The 20,199-nt window shown below is 37.0% G+C and overlaps 1 protein-coding gene across 3 annotated transcripts in view; it reads left to right on the forward strand.

Annotated features, from left to right (window-relative positions):
* Wwp1 (WW domain containing E3 ubiquitin protein ligase 1) overlaps positions 1-20,199 on the forward strand; it is a 66,790-nt gene that overhangs the window by 14,732 nt on the left and 31,859 nt on the right. The window contains exons 5-8 of one of the 3 annotated variants that reach the window (XM_004643095.3): positions 2,859-2,996; positions 3,081-3,147; positions 3,658-3,842; positions 11,322-11,649. In XM_004643095.3, the coding sequence (XP_004643152.1) occupies positions 2,859-2,996; positions 3,081-3,147; positions 3,658-3,842; positions 11,322-11,649 (718 nt within the window). Of the gene's footprint in view, positions 1-2,858; positions 2,997-3,080; positions 3,148-3,657; positions 3,843-7,435; positions 7,547-11,321; positions 11,650-20,199 lie in introns of those variants that run through there. The other 2 variants (XM_023703194.1, XM_023703195.1) reach the window with 2 other exon arrangements.

Below are 20,199 nucleotides of genomic sequence, written 5' to 3' on the forward strand. Positions count from 1 at the left end.
TTTTTTTTTTTTTTTTGGTGGAACCGGGGATTGAACTCCAGCCCTTGAGCTTGCCAGGCAAGCACTTATTCCACTGAGCCGTCTCCCTGGCCCCGGGAGCTCTAATTTATGAGTTTCAAGAACTGTATATTTCTTCACACCATTATTTAATTTTGTATTATATGACATGAGGCAGTTTGTAATAGTTTATTGAAACTCATGCACTTGTCCAAATCTAAATCTTTGTGTTCAACTTGCTTATTTTCTCATTAACTCCAAAAAGTAGGTTTGCTATGTTAAGTGCTAAAAATGTTAGTGATTAAAATAAGTTGTATTTTTTAAAGCTCTTTTTGAAAATCCATACATAACCTAAAAAAATATGTTTGGGTACAGAATTTGGACTTAAATACATTATTATGGTTTATACCAGTTAGCCATACTCCATCCTATGTAAGTACAGGGTTTTCAAAACACTTCTCTTGAATCGCTGTGCATTTCTCTGCCATACATGATCACATTTCAGGTCATGCCCTTTTCCTAATTCCGAACTAAGACATTTTATAACGACACAGTACCTTGCCTGGGTTATTTAACCATGCTCCTGCTATTGGGTGTTTAGATTGTTTTTAATGATTATATTGGCCTGTACTGAACTTTGGTATTAAAATTATATTTATCTTCAATATAAGGATTTTGCCATGATAATCATCTAGGAACGTGCTAAAAGTCAATGTACATGGAAATGAAATCCTCATTAATATAATAAATTTACAGTTACCTCTTTAGATTTAATTTAGCAGAATATGCTTGGAGGAAAAATAATAGCTCATAAACATTGACACAATGAAGAGGTCTTCAGATATTACAACACTCGTCTTAACAAACTTTGAGTTGTCACTTAAATTTTTTTTTAATAACTGAAGGTAATTAATTTGCTCAATCTGCCTTTATTATGACAGTATCATGGGCTAGATACCTTAACAACTGGAAGTAATTTCTCTTCGGGAGGCTAGAACTGTGTTATCAAAGTGGTGGTCAGATTAGTTTCTTCAGAGGACTCTTACTTTGCCTTATTAGGAATCTTTTTCTTTTGTCCTCATGTGGTCTTTCTTCTGTACATAAGTCTGTGCTGAATTTCTCCTCTTTGTATAGAAGGTCTTTTTATGGGGGCCATGACGTCCTAGGGTAAGGGCATGGTTGATCATAGTGGGGAAGTTATTTTAGGAAGTTAGAGTGATTATTTGTTGTTGTTTTTTGTTTTGTTTTGAGACAGGATCTCACTATGCACAGCTAGCCTTCAACTCACCATGTAGGCTGTCCAGTACCAAATCAGGTCTGAGCTGATGAAAAAATCCAAAATGTACACCTAAGTACTATTTGCTATTGAATAAAATTAATACCTGAAAAAAAGAAGTGAGACAATAGCTACAAGTTTCTAAACAGTAATGAAAGTCATGACTTGAATAGATCCATTTTACCCAAAATGAGGCCCAGGGATCGCATCCCCGGCCCCTGTGCCTGCTTGCAGGCGCTTTAATCCACTGAGCTATTTAGGTGGCCCAAAAGAAGACATTCTTTAAAAGTCTGTTCAAATATCTAAATATTTTAGGAAATAAAGCCAAATCTCTAAATTCCAGGCGCTTCAATGGAGAAAAAAGGCAAGAATGAAAAAGAATGTTAGTTACTATAGTTTCTTTAGATGCATATTATTAGAGAAAATTGAAATTCATTCCTTATAGTTTGCTTTTTGCAGGTTTATATGTACCTTTTACTTTGATAGTTTATTTTTCTTCACATAGGATGTAATGGAGGTTTATGATGCCACAAATAGTTGGGACTATGGAGTAGGAGTTCTATAAGGTCTTTTATTATATGATTGTTAAGGTTTTTTCAGACAGCCCCTGTCCCATGATAAGTAGTTTCAGATTTTTGTCTTGGCTGTTTTTGGATAATCAGTGCACATTTTTATGCTAGCTATCTGGTAAACTGAGGGAAGAAGGTTAAGTTGCTACACACAGGAAGCATCATAGCTAGGAAGCTGAATGTGAAATGTTCCAGGATTTTGAAAGCTACAGAGAGCCGGTGAAGGTCAGACTGAATTAATTGCCCCATTTTGAATAAGAACCTGACCACTGATAACATTTTGAATTACATAAAATTACAGATTTATAAATTATAGTAGTATATGTTTATAAAATGATTTGCTTTATAATAAAGTATAGAATAATTAATGCAAATGAATTAACGTATTTGCCACATCAGATTGATTTTTTTTTTTTTTGTGGTGAGAACATTTGAAATTTACACGCTTAGTGATTTTTAAATGTAAAATGTATTATTTACTATATCTTCTATGCTGTTATCTTTGCGTTCTCATTGTCTGTTAATACTTAATATGAGAACATTGGGATAGAATTTGAGGAAAAATGAGAATAGAAACTAGATTTCCTAGTAATGGGAAGTATTTTTGCTTTGTATAATAATGAAGAAATAACCAATCTTGTTACAGTGCTTAGCTGTGTATATGCCATATATATCTGCATGCTTTTCATTAGAACCTTTGAACTGTCCCTTTAGCTTGAAGCCCTTGCTCTTCATTGCAATGAAACAACTGAGGCTTAAAGAAATTTTAAGTAACTTACTCAAAGTAGAGTTAGTGAGTAGCATAGCTGGAATTTGAAATTGCCTGACACGCAGATATTGTGCTTCAACCACAAGGATGCTCTGTGGGACTTTGACTAAAGGGCATGTTTAGTTCATTGCTGCAGTTATTATTTAGGTATATGTTCTCTAAAGTTTGTGTTCTTAAAATGTAGCTTTGATTTATAAAGTACATTCTTTGTAGCAAAGCTGTTAAATTAAGATATTTCTTTTTCTAGTGGAGAAAGTAAAAGAACAATTAAAACTTTCTTTGGAAAATAAGAATGGCATAGTGCAAACTGGTGAATTGACTGTTGTACTTGATGGATTAGTGATTGAGCAAGAAAATCTTCCAGCCTGCACCTCATCTCCAACCAGTAAGCTACGTTATGTATTTTTAATGTTTAAGAGAAAAATCAACAGGAAGTATACAAAAATGTAGCTTCTTTCTTATTTTTTAGTAGAAATACAGCAAAATGGTGATGCCTTACATGAAAATGGAGAGCCGTCAGCCCGAACAACTACCAGGTAGAATATTTAATTTTAGTATTTGTGGCAGCATGATGTCACAAATAGCAGTTCCCATGCACGAAACTTCAAATCGTCATATGATTTGTAGTCAATATTTGCAGGTGTTTTCAGCTTTTTGTAGCACTCAATAAAATTATGTTTAAAATTATTTTTTTAAGTTTCATAGAATGTCATGAGTTTTTGGCAGTTGTTTTTAGAATATTTAAAATGGGTTTAAATAAACTGTACAATTTGAATATTACTTTGAGGGACTGAATTGATTAGGATTCAGTATATTTATATATCAGCAGTATTTTTTTATTTATTTATTTTTGTCTGCCGGTATAGGTACACTTTAGAACTGAGAATAGTAAGTAGTTTAAACATTAGTGTAATAGAAGCAGGCATATCTTTATACCCATCTCTTTACTTGAATAGTAAGAAGTCAGGAAATATTTATAAAAACATAGATGAAAAGTTGTTTAACTGTACTTAACTCATTGAAGTAAGACAATTTTCTTTTTAAAGGTTGGCTATTGAAGGTACTAATGGAGTGGATGACCGTGCACCTACAAACGCTATAGTCCAAAACGCATGCCATTTGTATATAGTTAACGGAGACAGTGCACCGTCGCCTCCATCTCAGGTTGCTGCCAGACCCCCAAACACACCAGCTGCAAAATCACTCTCCTCTGAGCCTACCAGTGATACTGGTAAGCATGGCTAGTTGTGAAACACTGTCTAACTGAAAACTAATTTAAATTTTCTGTGTGTGCCTGTACACCTTTTGTGCCATCTTCTATGATAAGAATTGTAAAATTACAACAGCTAATTTTTTCTGAATTTGAAGTTTTCTAGATTATATACTTATGAAGATATTCTGAAAACATAGTGGCTTACTGATCTCAATGATTTTCACTTAGCAAGTGTTATATAATAGGTAAATTCTTTGATTTTTATGCCTCAGAATACTATTTAATTCATGAAATGAAATGGTTTCTAAAAGAACCTTAATGAATTCATTGGTTTGTTAGAGTTAGCAATAAATGATTCTGTCTCTTTGTATACAAACCGGGGAGAAAAATGAATGTTGATTTGATACAGGTATCAGAAAGTTTTATTTCTGAATAGTAAGAATTAGTCTCTAATAGAGGATATGCATACGTATGATTTCTGTTATAATCCTCTTTGGACCTGTTTGAAAATACACCATAATATGAACAAGACAATATCTTCCATAATTTCAAGAGAAAAATGCAATAGAGTTTTGTAGAACTCTGCTTTATATTGACTGTTCTCTAGTACAGAATGATATAAAACATCAGAGTGCAAATCAATTAAACATTAATCTGTTGATAGCTGTTGGGAAGGACTCACGGGTGCTGGCCACAACCAAAGACACACAATGTAAGCAAAGTGAGGGCTCGAGCAGAAAGGCTGCCGCTCACCTTTGGTTTTTATTTTTATATATCTTGATTCTCAGCCTTTGGATTACTTTAGGTGAACATCACAAGATCCCATCGTATGTGTCCAAGATTAATGTTTAGGCTATACTATATGGGAGAACCTGCTAGACATCTGGGAGCAAGGACACAAAAACAGGGTGTCCTTGAGTATCAAGTGTTCTTAGTTACTCCCACAGCTGTTGCTGCCCTGTTTTCTTTTTCCTTGTCCCACATGCCCTGCAGGTTATTTAGCACATCTCTATATTAACTCTTTCTTAGCCCAAGAGATAGCCAAAAATATGTACCTGAGCAATAGAGTTCTTCTTAGTGAGACCTCAATCCATTACTTTTTAGGAGATTTTTAAGTTATCAGATAGTAGTCCATGCTAAAAGAAAAAAAAGGGGGGAAGGGAAGCTAATTATCCATCTATTTAAAAATGGTCATTTTAAATAGTGTAACTTCTTTATGAAGTCTTCAAAGAAATTGTGAATGTAACACAATGAAAAACATCAGAATTTGTTCATCCTGATATGACCCAATTAGTTGGTTTACTGTATGGGATTAATTGGGATTATTTTTGGGTTCAGAATGGTTAAACCATTCCATTCTTAAGTCCATTTCTAATTCATGAAAAAGATGAGGTGAAAATATTGAATCCTAGGGGCCAGGGAGATAGCTCAGTTGAATAAGTGCTTGCCTGGCAAGTGCCAGGACCTGAGTTCAATCCCCAGTTCCGGCAAGAAAAAAAAAAGTAATAGTTTTGTTAAAGGGACTGGAGAGATGGCTCAGTGGAATAAGCGCTTTCCTGGCAAGCTCAAGGGCCTGAGTTCAATCCCCGGTTCTGCAAAAAAGAAAAGAAAAGAAAATATTGAATTCTCATTTTAAAAAGTCTTTCACAACCTTTCTGTTTTTCTTGTCATCTCCCTCAGCTTACAGTATATAAATTTAAGGGTTTGTAGCTCTTATTCCTAAGATATTTGACCCTTGTTTTACTGTCTGATTATATTGGATATTGATGTAAAAAGAATTAACTGAGACTTTCCTCACTGTAGAACCTCTTTTATTTGTATTCTGTAGTATGCCACTTTATAGAGGCTTTCCTTTGAGAAGAAATTATACTTTATATATTCCTTCCTCAGTTATTTTTGCCTGAAATTTCAAAGTAAAAATAAAGTACACATAGAAGAACCCAGAAATAAAAATTCTGTCATAAAGAATTCCCATAGCGTTCATAATATAAGGAACACCTATGACAGAATAATGCTATTAATAGTTTCTGCCTTTGTTGTACATGTTCCCAGTACTGCATCCATTAACGATTTTAATTCTTACAGTGACTCTTTGCAATAGGTACCAGCATTTTTCCCTTTTTTCTTATGAGGGAACAGAAGCCCAGAAAAGTCACACAGCAGGAAGTAGCAGAGCTGTAACAAAGTCCAGTTTTGTGGCTGTCCACTTTGCATTGTTCTCTTGTTCATTTTGATGTATGTAGTTTGTATAATGTTTCAAAAGGGTAATGCTAGTTTTTTATACTGTTAATTGGCTCCAAGTGGTACTTCCCTTACTACCTTTTCATCTCCTTTCACTGTTGGAGTCATCTGACAAAACAATCCAACAGTCATCATTCCGCTGCCTGGTTTACAGGGCTTCCGGAACCTACTGTGTTAGTAGCAACCACTGACCTGATGTCTTTTTGTATGATTGCCCACCCCTTACTAGGAGGATGAATTCAGGTATCTTCTTAAGGAATGAACAGTCCTTGTGTGTGTAAAATGATAGTACAAAATGATACTCCTTTTTATAATTAAAATCAGTTTTTGTTGTTGGAGCTGTGGAGCCAAGACGAGGGGAGGACATACTCTGTGCATAAAATATAATTTCTTTTATGTCCTGTCTGCTGCTGTGATTAAGTTTGATTTACCCTCAAAGGTTTGTGAGTTGGAAGCTTGATCTTTAGTGTGGCAGTGAGAGATGGCAGGACCTTTAAGTGAAGGGATCTAATAAAAGGTTCTCAGTTCATTAGGGCATGGCTTTAGGACAAGTAGGGTAGCTCTGCGGTCTCAAGAGAGTGAGCTGTTTCCAGGTGTGAGCCTGACTTCTGAGTTGCTCCCAGCTTCCTGTCTCAAAATTGGATGTCTCCTGGACTTGGAGCAGACCTTTCACCCCAGCACTAAGGCTGAAGCAGGAAGATTTCCATAAGTTTAAGGCCAGTGAAACCCTGTCCCAAAAAATACCCAAACAAAACAAGAAACCTGATCTGTTGTTCCATGAGACTCTTAGCACAGCTAGCTGATGACCCGTGCTGCTGAATCTCCCAAAGTGGGCTAAGTAAATGTCTTGGCTTTATAAAGTTCCCTAACATTCAGTATTTTGTTATAGTAGTGGAGAAATTGCTGGTTTTTTGTAAACTCATTTGATAGCAAAATGACTAAAACTGACATGAAGCTATATATAGTTTTTAATTTATTCTTATTATGCATATCCCTGCATTTTATATAGAAACCTGGTACTTTAAGGAGACATGGTCCGTTAAGGAGAAAAAAAAGTTAAAGGATATGTATGGTCAGGGTTTTGTGATACGATCTTATATTTGTGGAGGAAGAGATGAGACACTTGGTATAAGCTTCTGTTATCATACCTATCACATAATTTTTTTTAATTATTTGATTACATAAGAGTCTCCAGAGTCCTTCATGATCCATGTGCTTAATTTCCCTGTTCTTTCTCCTTTTTCTTTCTTTTCCTTCCATCTCTTTCCTATGTGTGTGTGTGTGAAGAGAGAGAGACACACACAGACAGACAGAGACAGAGAGACAGAGAGACAGACACAGATCACTGTTGTATCCATTTGTCCACAGATACTTACCGTGTGTAAACATTGCACGCTGGACGCTGCCAGGAGTCTTGGTACATGCATTATCAGTTTTTCAACCTCAGCACTGTGGACATTTGGGGCCGTGCTTTGTCTCAGGTGACTTGTTCTGTGCGTTGTGCAATGTTCAGGGTTATTCCAGGCCAGGAGGTGCCAGAAACATCTCCCTTCTTGCTAGCTTTCCCAATTTGAGGACCACTGATAGAGATGAACAGTAAACCCTGCAATTAAAAGAACACGTGTAGCATCTTGACAAAATTCTGGCAATAATGGATAATAAGTTGTTGAATGATTAAGGGAAATATTTGGTCTCAAGCTAGTTTTTTTTTTTTTTTTTTTCTTCGATAGTTAAGACTGTATTTTAGAACAGTTTTAGCTCTACTGAAAAATTTGGCAGATAGTATAGTTCTCATGTTTCTCTTAACCCCATTTCGGAATTTCCCATTGTCAATATTTTGCATTACTCTGATACAATTAATGTTAGTGATAAATTATTGTCTAATTTTCAGTAGGTCTGTCTTCTTGTATTGCACTGTTTCTTTGTGTTTTGAGAAATGTCTGTTACCATGTACGTAACATAGTACCATCCATACTGGTAGTGCCACTGGTCCAGAATTCCCATGGTTCTTCTGCTCATTTCTTCTCCTGAGGCCTTAGGAACCACTGATCTTTTTACTGTCTCCGCAGTTTTGCCATTTTCAAAATGTTATATAGTTGGAATCACAACACAGTATGTAGTCTCTTTCAGTTTGACTCTTTCGCTTATCAGTGTGCATTTAGGATTCCTCCATGTCTTATGGGTTGATGTTCATTTTTATCACTAAATGAAATCCCACTGTATGGATGTGCTGTATAATGTGTTCATCCACTCACTTGCTGAAGCATCTTGGCTGCTTCACTTTGGAGCAGTTGAGAATTACAGCGCTGTACACATTAGTGCGCAAACTTTTGTGTGGACATGAGTTTTCACCTCTTGAGGACTGAGGAATAAGATGCTGGAATGTATGAGCGTGTTAGTTTCATAAAAAAACTTTCTAGATTGTCTTCGGAGGTGGCAGTGTTGTTGCCATATTCCCCCCAGTAAGAAATGCAAGATTCTGTTGCTCAGTACTCTTACCAACATTTGTATTCTGAAGAAAGTGAAATTACTTTTATTTTCTAACAATGTAAATATCTTTTCTATATTGTTTTATGTCTTTATTCATTGTCTCAGTTTTTTTTTTTTTTAATTTTTCTTCAGCTAGATCTTGAACGTAAAATGTTTTAGTTCAATTAATTGGTCCTAATGGTTTTAGAGTTTTTTTTTTATTATTATTATAAATCAGTAATCTCATTCACAGAGTTTTCTTCACAGCACCCCCACCACCCTCTGGCCTGGAGAATTCTAAGGTCATTTATTACTACTCTTTAAGTCCTTTGGTTACTTCTTTAGCATGTTCAGTTGCATTTGAGGTGTGTTTTCATTATCATTAATGTCCCTCAATTTGTAATTTCATTTTGGTATCCTCTTCAGTTCATTAATTTTACTTAGTTTTGTCCTCTAAGCTAGGCTAACTGCATTTTTCTGTTAAATACTAGAGCTTGTGGCCTTTGGAATGAACTGTATCCCCAGCGCTTTTTCTTTTTAAATCTATTTACTTATATATTTTTTGAGATAGACTCTCATAAAGTTTCTAAATGGGCTCAAACTTTCAATGTGCCTGCCTCAGAGTCCTAGAGTGCTAGGATTACAGGCAAATTATCATTTCATAAACATAGGAGAACCAATATTCAGACCTATAAAATGTGAAGAATGCTGGTATTTGGATTACAGCATTGTATTGTGAGGATTACATAAGATAACGTGAACAGTATAGAGTATGTTGCCTGACTTAACAAATATTTCAGTAAGATATATTTTATTTATCTTTTAGTTGTGTTGAATAATAGTAGGAATATTTTGGTTTTGGTACATGTCAGCTTCTCTGAAAATATAATGTTTGGGTGTGGTTAGGAAAACAACAGTAAACAAATTTGGCCAAACTATTAAACTCCAACCTTAATGAAAAACAAGCAAATGATTTCAAAGAAAAAGAAACATAATCCTGAGTAAGAAGAGGTCAGGACATGTATGACATTCCATAAGAAACCCAGTGACTGCCTTTCCGAGTATGTGATGAGAGTGAACTGGAAACGGTGAAAAGGGCGAGTCATGAAATATTTGGAGACATAGGAACAAGAAGTACACATTCCTGAAGTGGGAAGTCAAGGAACAGAGAGACAGCCTCATGGGAAGTCAGATGTAGTCGTGAACTGGCCTGTGTAGAATCTCTGTTGTGGGCTGTGTTAAAAACATTAGTATATGTTCCATTTGCCATAGGACACCATTCAGATGATTAATCAGGGAAGAGAAAAGATCTAGCTTAAAGGATTGCTTCAGCCGCTGTTGGAAGGATAGATTGAGTTAAACAAGAGCGGAGCTAGGGAGCCAAGGAGGAAGCTGTCGCAATAAGTGCAAGCAAGATAGAGAAGAGGAAGATATAGTGAAAGACGGGCAAGGGAATTGCTGAGAGCGTCTGCTGTTAAATTCCATAGTACACTTGAGAAGTTTTGCCTTGACTTACTGGTAAAATTTTATTTTCTTTTTGTGTTTCAAACAGTTTGCATTTCATGTGCTGTGTTTTAGTACACACAGAAGTTTGAAACCATTGCTTCCTGGACTGGGTACATCTTCCCTGATTACTCTTTGCTTCATGTTTTGTTGTTGTTTTGCCTTGGAACTACTATTGATGATGCTTTTGTGGTAATTAATTTCACATCATGAAGGAATGAAAATTAAATGAAATAGTGTTTATAAACGAGTATCATAAAGAAATGAGAATTTAGTCTGCATAGTCTCTTTTTCCATGATATCTCAGTGTTGGGTATGGAGTAGTTCTGTACATTTTTGGTTGATTTTTATAACCCTCCAATCATTCTCTCCTTCATGTTTGGTACAGTGCTTGATTTTTTCTGTTGCTTTTTCACATACCATTTGATTCCTTGGATAGTATACCCTTCTCTCTCATTTTACCATTTAAATCTTATTTCATTTTAAAAATCACCTAAAGATTCCCTTAGTCTAATTCTACCTTTATTGTTTCCATTAGAACTTTGATAGGTAATCTCTATAGGTTTTATTCAGTAATCTATTCTTGCACTTAACAATTTAACTCATTCTTTCATTTTTGTAGTGGCATATAGGTGAAACACATCAGTTATACTTAACATGAAAATTAAGAAAACTGTCTCTGAGTATTACTAATGGGTTATTTCTTCAGAAAGTATAGAACAGGTTTCTAGTTCTTTTTGTGGTACGTTGTAGCACAGTGTTAAGGATTAATGCCATTGTGTATTTGGTACTAGATAAACTTTAAAAAAATATTAATTATATATAAAAAGGGACATTGAAAGGAATGATTTTAAAGTTTAATTCATATAAATGTTTTCTCAAGAATTGAAGGAATGCATTTGTTATATAAATGCTGGCCATTTTACTGCAGTTAAGATGGTGTGTGTGTGTGTGTGTGTGTGTGTGTATGTGTATAAAATGAAAATATATGTGTGTGTGTATATGTCCTAAAAGCATGTTAGATGTTATAAATGTATAATAATTATCTAAATAAGTGACTTTTCATATAATTATAATATTAATTATATAAATAACATTCTATAATTTTGCCATTTATGTGTTTAGCCCTAAAATGTGAGCTGTAAGGAATATAATTTCTGTCCTCTTTATGTTCATCATTACTTGCACCTTGTTCAGCCCCAATTAGTCTCTGAAGAAGAGTATTGATTGGGTAATTGGGCAGTTTGTTGTTACTTTTTGGATCTTATTAATTTTTCTTTTCAGTTAATGGAGAATCATCCTCATCTGCACCAACTGATCATACTTCTACCATGGATGTTCCTGTAGCGTCTGAAGAAACCTCTTTAACTTCAAATTGCACTAGTGCTGCCATAGAAGATCCTCCCCTTCAAGAGATAGCAGCTTCCTCAGAACACAGTGAATGTATCCCTTCATCCAGTGCAGAACTAGAATCTGAAGCTAGGAGAACAGACCCTGACTCATCTAATTCTGGAAGTAGTTCTGCTTTTGACAAATTAAGGCAGTCTGATGGGTGTGTGGAACCTGGACGACAGCAGTCTGCAAATACCAACGCAGAATCTTTGCCATCGGGGTATGTGAAAGATTCTATTTGAATGTTGACTTCTGTTTAAGTAGCACCTTTTTGATGGTACATGACTATGGAATATGCATATAAAGTATTTTTGTTATTGAGAATTTTGAAATTAAATTGGAATACAATTCATATTGTTTGTTCATTCCAATGCAAGTACTTTGTAGAACTGAAAGCAATTGCTCATCTATTTGAAATACATATAATATAAAGGGAAAAGAAAAAGCTGATCTGTTAATTTATGAGATCCTTTTGATTTGATTTTTACTTTTTGGCAAAAGTAACCATGAGGGCCTGCAAGATAGCTCAGTGGACTAAGTGCCTGCTTAGGCAAGTGCAGGGACCAGGGTTTGATCCCCATCACCACATGCCATGCCAGCCCTGCCCTTGGGTGTGTTGAGCCATGACTGAGACCAAGCCGTCTGGGTGTGGTGACGCATGCCTGCAATCCCAGCGCTGGGGAGGCTGAAAACAGGAGGATCACTGTAAGTCCGAGCTGTGTAGTGAGACCCTGTACCAAATACATACAAAAAAAATAAAAAGTAACCGGGATACTGTGTGTGATACCCAGAGTTCCCTCGCTTCTTGTGTGGTCTGCTTACAGACCTGACACTTGAGAACAGCTAGCCAGTCTTTGCTCACTTAATACTGAGTGCTGAGCATAATAATTGAAGCCTGAAATTGTCTCTAGTCCAAATGTAGGTTTTTATTGCTGCTTAGGTTTTCTTAGTCTCTTTTAAGTTTCCCTCCGATATTATTTAGCTCCTTGTGATCTTCTTTTGTTGTTGTTTGTTTGTTTTAATGTATTTGATTGTTATAGGGTCTCACTACACAGCCCAAACTCATACTGATCATCCTGATTTCGGCCTCCGCACTGCTGGGATTATAGCCTTAGGCCACTGTGCCTGGACTCTGCGGCTGGCTCAGCCCGCCCTGGGGTTGGGGCTGATGTGGCATGTGGTGGTGGGTACCAACCCATGGTCCCTGCCTTTGCCTAAGCTTGCCTAAACAGGCGCTTTATCTGCTGTGCTATCTCGCTGGCCCTTGATCTTCTTAATAGAGCATTCTGTATATGAATCCCACTTGGTCATTTCTTCCATATTGACTTACCTTTTTTTTGACTTTGCTTTTTATATACTGATATTACTTGCTTCTTAGGTGCTTATACTGATGCACTGATATTTCTGCTAATCATTGTCCATTGTTTCTACCTTCAAGAAACTTACGTATAAGTTTAGACTTGAAAACATCTGTATTCAGTATAGTTTGAAAGTGCTGTCATAAAAAGTGTAGCGAAGGGTTTCTTTCTTTCTATTTTTTTCATACTAGGAATCAAACTCAGAACCTTGCCCTTCTGTTATAGTTTATGTCTGGTTGTCGTCCCCCCCCCCCAAGGCCTCATGCAGGTATGGGGCAGACTTCTAGAGTTTGTGATTAGTTCATGATACAGTGCTGGGATTATAGGTGTAAGTGCTGTCCCTGGTCTGGGGCTGATAGCCTGAATGCAGCATAAGGGACGGACTTGCTCTCTGTAGCCCTTATTGCCTCTGCTCCTCCCCTTTGCTCTTGCTGTTTTCTGTCTTCTGCTGCCATGAACTGCTGCCCTCTCCCAAGTACCAGTCTGCCTTGGAGCCAGCTGAGTGTGGACTGAAGCCTCCACTAACAGTGAGCTAAATAAACCTTTCCATCCTCAATTTGGGGTGTTGGGTATTTGGTCCCAGCAACGAGAGAAAAGTAACTGAGACACTTTCTTGCCAAGTAGGTGCTAGGGCCACAGAGCTATATCCCCAGCCCCCCAAAGTACTTTCAGTATACCTTGCAGTAAGAATATCCAACTGTCAGGCATTATGTTGTAAGGATAGTCAACAACTTGCAGTTGTTGAAACGTTTGAGATCTCTCTAATTAGTCTCTAATTGCCTTCATTTTCTTGTATTCATATTTCATTCTTATTTTTGGAATGTTTTTTCTCAGTGCACATTGCTGGTTCATCTGGTATTATCCACCTCTTTTTTATCATTTCATCCTTTGGCTTTTTTCTCTATGTGCTTACCTGGGTAAATCTTGTGTTCTGTGTCTCTTCAGCAGTTAAGTGTGTATATTGTATATCTAGGCCAGACCTTTCTCTGAGCTTACCTGCAGCTTGTTGTGGAGATTCCGCTCTTCTGTTTTCACTGGATACTTCAGACCGTGTGTTATTTTCCACTTTCCCCTGTGAAATCTTTTGTCCCGTGTTTCCTGTGTTTTGGTAATTTATCCCTGGTCTTTCTTGTGCCACTTACTGTGATGCAAACATGAAGGAAGCAGTTTTTCCTGTCAGGAACTGCATTGTCTAATGAGGGGTAAACAGCCAGTGACTTAAGTCAAAGTTGTGCCAGACTGTGTTTAGGATGCTGTAGGGAAGGAATGTGCAGAGGGTAGAGAAGGGAACAATTTATGCTGCTGTGGTCAAAGAATAACACTAAAGTTAGTTCCTGGAAGAAGAATAGAAGTTAGCAAAGCAGTAATGAAGGCTCTTCTTTCTCACAAGAGTCAACTGCATATCAACATCTCTAATATCTGTAAAATGAGTAGACTAAACTCAGGAGTTAGTATTTTGTTATAGTTTTAAGTTTGGCATTTTTAAGGGCTGGGGAGATTGCTCAGCAGCATAAGCATCTGTGTGGCAAGCGCAAAGTCCTGAGTTTCATCCTCTACCAAAAACCAAAATACAAAAATAAATAAAATCAGCATTTTTCAGAAGCAAAGCATATAATGCTGAAGAATAAACGGTCCTGTGAAGAGTTTTATAGTCTGCCGAAGTTTTAGGAGTTTTTCCTGGAAATAATGAATAAACACTAAGGAATTTTAAAGCCAGCTGTGGTGTGCCCACCAGTAATCACAGTGTTCTGGGAAGCTGAGGCTGGAGGATTGCAACTCCAAGCCCAGTGTGGACAATTACAATGAGATCTGACCTCTAAATAAGAAAGGGTTGGGGGTACGGCTCAGTGTGAAGGCCCTGGCTTTAAGACACTGTTTTTCTAAAAAAAGGCATAATCATATTTTTAGTTTATAAAGATCATATTTATAGTGACAGTGGGACACATTAAGAATTAAGGCGTTAAGGAGCCAGGTTATTTTATTATGCAAGAAATAAGTATTCTGGTTTAAAATATTAAATATGTAAGCTTAATTCCTTGGGGCCAAATAAATGCTTCCCCGTGCCTATTGCCACTGTTTGCGATCTTTGTACTGGGAACATTTGCAGTAACATAAATGAGTTTTTTTAGGTCATATGTTGTAGTCTACTGCTGGATTATGATCAACATCTAAGCACAAAGGATCAATGAATCAAAGATTAATAAACCTTTAGCCAAACTTACCAAGAAGGAGGGAAGGAAAAAAACCCGTATCAGTATACTTAGAACTGAAAAAAAAGTAAAATCAAAGCATACACCACAGAAACCCAGACAGTTCTAACAAACTATATTGAAAACTTTTATTCCAGTTAACTATAGAACGTATAAGAAATGGAGAAATTCCTAGACATATGTGAATTACCAAACCTGAACCAAGAAGGTATAAAAACTCAAATAGACCAGTAGCAAGAAATGTAATTGAAGTACTGATGAGAGCCTAGCAAGTATGAAAAGTCCAGGGCCAAAACTATTAAGATTTTGGCCAGCCTACTTGGTGAACACAGATACAGAAATCCTCAAAAAGGTACTGGCAAATAGAGTGCAACAAAACACTAAAAATATCACACCATGACCAAGTTGGCTTTGTCCCACAGGTAAAAGGATGGTTCAACATATATAAATCAAAAACTCCAAATCATCACATAACAGAAGTAAAGATTAAAATCAAGACAAAGAAAAAGCCTTGATGTTGTTCAATATCCATTCATACTAAAACCCTGACAAAAATAGGTACAGAAGGATCTTATCTCAAACTGATGAAAGCTATTTATGAAAGAGCCACTGCCAACATCATACTAAATGGGGAGAAACTGAAAGCATTTCCTCTAAAATTAGGAACGAGATGAGGCTGTTGATTTTGACCACTGCTGTTCAGTATAATCCTGGAGAGTTCAGCCACAGCAAGGAAAAGAAATAAATGAAATTTGTAGAGGAAGGGAAGAAATCAGACTATCCTTAAAGCTGACGTGATCTTTGGCAGGATACACAAATCAGCAAAGAAAACTCAGTAGCATTCATGGACACCAACAAGGAACTCACGGAAGGAGACATCAGGAATACATTCTCATTCACAATAGTGCCACCCCCCTCCCCCCAGATAACACACACAGGAATTAACCAAAGGGAAAAACCTCTATAATGAAAACTGTAGTAGTAGTCTGAAGAAAAAGATTGAAGAGCACACCAAAAAATAGAAAGCCATCCACTGTTCTTTCTAGACAGCCAGAGTCAGTTTTGTCACAATGGCCATTTTACCAAAAATGAAACACAGATTTTATGTGATCTCAGGCAAAATACATTCTTCCTATAGAACTCAAAAAAAAAAAAAATCCTAAAATTTATATAGAAACAAAGAGTCCCAGAATAGCAAAAACAATCCTGAGCAACAAATCAGGAAGCATACAATACTGGATTTCAAGTTATATTACAAAACTACAGTAATAAAAACAGTGGGCTGGGTTCAGCGGCATAAGCACCTGCCTGGCAAACACAAGGTCCTGAGTTCAATCCCCACTACCACAAAAAAAAAAAAAGAATAAAAACAGCAGGGTATAAGCACAAAAACAGATGTGTACAGCCACGGAACTGAGTAGAGGGCATGGAAACAGCACTAGATACCTTCAGCCATCGGATCTTTAATAAAGGAACCAAAAATAAGCATTTTTCCCTATTGTGTGTCTGTTCACTCCTTTCTTTGCTGAGCAGAAGCCTTTAAATTTGAAATAATTGCACTTGTTGATTGGCGATGTTACTTCTTGAGCAGATAGTTGTTTGTAAAGTCCTTACATAGACGTGTGCATTCAAGAGTTTTACCTATTCTATTTTCCAGAAGAATGTTTCTATTTTAATATCTCGGTCTTCATTCCATTTTTATTTTAGTACAGGTTAAGAGACATGGGGCTATTTTCATTCTTCTGCATGTGGAAACCAGTTTCCCAACAATCATTTGTTAAAGAGGAAGTCTTTTCTCTGTGCTTCTTTTTGACCATTTGACCTGGCTGCACCTCTTGGTTATCTTCCCAGAGTTAAAGCCATCGTATCACAGTGACGTTTGCATACCTGGCTCTACAGCTGTGCAACTCATAATAGCTAGATCTTTGAAGCAGCCTGCCTGCCCATCTACACATGAATGGATACAGATGTGTATATATATATATATATATATATATATATGTATATATATATATATATATATATACAAGAGAGTACTACTCGGCCATGAAGAAGGATCAATTTGAGTCATTTTAGGAAAGTGGATGTACCTTGATAATATAAAATAAATATATTCTGAGCAAAATAAATGAAACACAGAAGGTTAAATATCACATGGACTTTCCTACGTGACAAACCCTACATATAATTTTTTGGGGTTTTTTTAGTCTTTTTTGAGATGGGATTTCACTATGCAGTTAAGGGTGGCCTTAATTCACTTTATAACCCAGGCTGGCCTTGAATTTGTGCTGATCCTGCTGCCCCAACCTCCAGAGTACTGGATTATAGTTGTGCACCACCATGCATGGCCTAAGTATAATTTAAAGAGCAAAATAAAAGAGATGATAGGAAACAGGGAAGACAGACTTTGGAGATGGCAAAGGGGGTTCTGGTTGTGTGTAAATAATCATTAACATGTAATTTTGCCCGTTTCATGGGAGTTACACACTGTGCAGCTCCAGGTTCCAGCTCTTTTGGTAGTATCGTCACAGAAGATGCAGCTCGAGCCTGTGGTATGCGAGCATGGTTGGAGTTCTCAGTGGAAATCCTCTGTTTGCAGAAAAACAAGCCTGTCAAGCAAGATTCCCTGTCATGGGGGTGGGTTTTTTTTTTTTTTTTTCCCTTGATTGAATTATTCTAGCTGTTGGTGTCCAGGAACACCACAGTGAACTCTGGATATTCTAAGGGCTTTCTATGGTTGTTAAAAAAAAGATGTACATAGAAAAAGGCATACTTGAGAAATGGGCAGGCAGTTTCCTTTTCCAGAGATCTGTGTCATACATCATTTCTATTATGGCTATTTCTGCCAGAGAAATGTGTTTCCACATGTCTTTGTCACTTTCTTGTCACTGGGACTCAATTCCTGATACCAGGAGTTGGAAGTTGGAGAGGCTCATTTTGGCTCCTGTTTCAGGAGGTCCTGTCTTTGGAGCATGGTGGAAGGGTGGGCAGCCAGGGAAGTGTTTCCACACCAGGTCGAGCCCTGGGGCCTGCCTCTTCCAGTGCTAGCCCTGTGATCTCACCTTCCCAAAGCCCTGTCTGAAAGCACAGAGCTCTTGGGGGATGCGTAAATATAAACTTTACCACTCCTTTTATATTAATCACTGAATCTGATACTGTGTGACTTCTGGCTGTTTCCCACAGTCAAAATGATCATAAAAGGTAAATGTTTTGAATTAATTCAGGACATTAAGGCAGCCAAGAGAGCACAACTAAAGACCGCGAGAGGATTTCTAGAACTGCTTCAAAGTGGCAAGAACAAGCATGTTTGAACCAGTGTTTTAAGAGTTAGTGACGATGTGCCTTTCACTGTATTAAATCTTTAAAAAAAATAAATATTCACCTATTTTTATTTGTAAGAATTTTGAGGGAAGTTATATGCAAGGTAGAATTTTGTATCCAACTATGCCGGAGAATGTGCATTTAAAATATATCATCACCCTGTTTCCAAAAGTGTATTTCCCATATCGTCTTTTAGGAAATTAAGACTTGGTGTTTCTTCAAAACTAGATAATGAAAGTGAAAGACCTGGGGTGCAGGAAGTGGGAGTTCTGCAAGGAACTGAGAAATGCCTGGGCCAGGATGCAGGAAAGCACTCAGCCTGGCAGTGGGCCTGCACTCCCTCTGGACTAAGCTGATCTGAAGCCAGGTGTATAAGCAGTGACAGCAAACATTCCCAGGGAGTATTAATCCTACTGGAAAGTCCTGGAGGTTTAATTCATAAGTACATAGAAAATAAGCAAATGAGAGCTGAGCAAGTTATTTTGGCTAGGAATACCTCTTTGAAAAAGAAACCACGGCATATTGTGCATCTCAACTGTCAGGAGAGTTTACATAGATCGTAGTTACAATGCAAGGCACTGGATGGATATACATTTGTAACAGGTGGAAGGAGGGTGTTTATACATATGTCAGAAAAGAGACCTATACCTTTATCTTTCATAGACGTCATCGTGTTTGAAACTAAGTGATAGGAAGTTGAACATGTTAATAAGAAAAGGAGGTAGCCAGGTGTGGCACAAGCCTGTAATCCCCAGCACTTAGGAAGCTGAAGCAGAAGGATCCTCATGAGCTTAAGGCTAACCTGGGTATGATAAGTTCAAGGCCAGCCAGAAGAATAGAATAAAACATTGGAAAATGTTGTCTTGGGAGAGTGAAAAATGAAGCAGGCATTTTTTCCCCCCACAAACACCATACGCTATGTGACGGTTTAAAATTATGTGAAGGTGTATATAATTCTATGAGTAGATATTAAACTGGAAATATGTGTAATTTTGATAAAAAGATAACTTTAATGTGTTAAATGGTGTCTTTTGGGGGGCCAGCAAACTAGCTCAGCAGTCTAAAGCGCCTGCTTAGGCAGGCTTAGGCAAACTGCAGGGATAGCAATTTGATCCCCGGCACCACATGCCGCACCAGTCCTGCCCCTAAGGATGGACTGAGCCCAGCCACAAAAAAAAAAAAAAGGTATTTTTGTTGTTGTTGTTGTTGTTTTGTGGCCAGCTCAGCCCTCTCTGGGGGTAGGGCTGGTGCAGCATATTGTACCAGGGATCAAACCGTGGCCCTTGCGCTTGCGTAAGTAGGCGCTTTAGACTACTGAGCTGTCTCGCCAGCCCAGTTAAAAGGTGTTGTGTAAAAAGAATTGAAACCAGGGAATATAGCTATAAGAATAGCAATAAAAATTTAAGAACTAATTATGGAAATTATTATCTAAAAATAGCAAAAGTACTATTAAGAAGTTCTTCAAACTCGATCAAGGGATTGGGCATTCACTTGTTTTTATTATTGAAGTTTCTGTACAGATAAATATCTCATTGAAATACAGGTATGTTATGGATATTTCGGAAATGCCTTTAAAATCTAATTTCATGTTTAAAGTCTCCCTGTGAACTTGCTTAAAAGAAACAAAGTAAATGTGATCTTCCAGGTTATTCTTGGAGAAATGCTTTCGAAGGAGTATCTACATTTTTTTTTCAGTGCAAAATAGCATGAAGATACAGAGAGTTTTATACCATAGTGATTTTGTTTAAGTATAATGATTTCTGCAATTCTCAGTAATTGTGACCTTTAAGGATCTTCATTGCTCTTAGTTACTGATTAAACCTTTTGTGACTAAGGTTTGTTAGATGAACTTTTAAAAAAATTACTGTTTTGTGCCTGTGT

Source organism: Octodon degus, unplaced genomic scaffold (assembly GCF_000260255.1).
Source record: "Octodon degus isolate 3935 unplaced genomic scaffold, OctDeg1.0 scaffold00165, whole genome shotgun sequence".
Lineage (NCBI taxonomy): Eukaryota > Metazoa > Chordata > Mammalia > Rodentia > Octodontidae > Octodon > Octodon degus.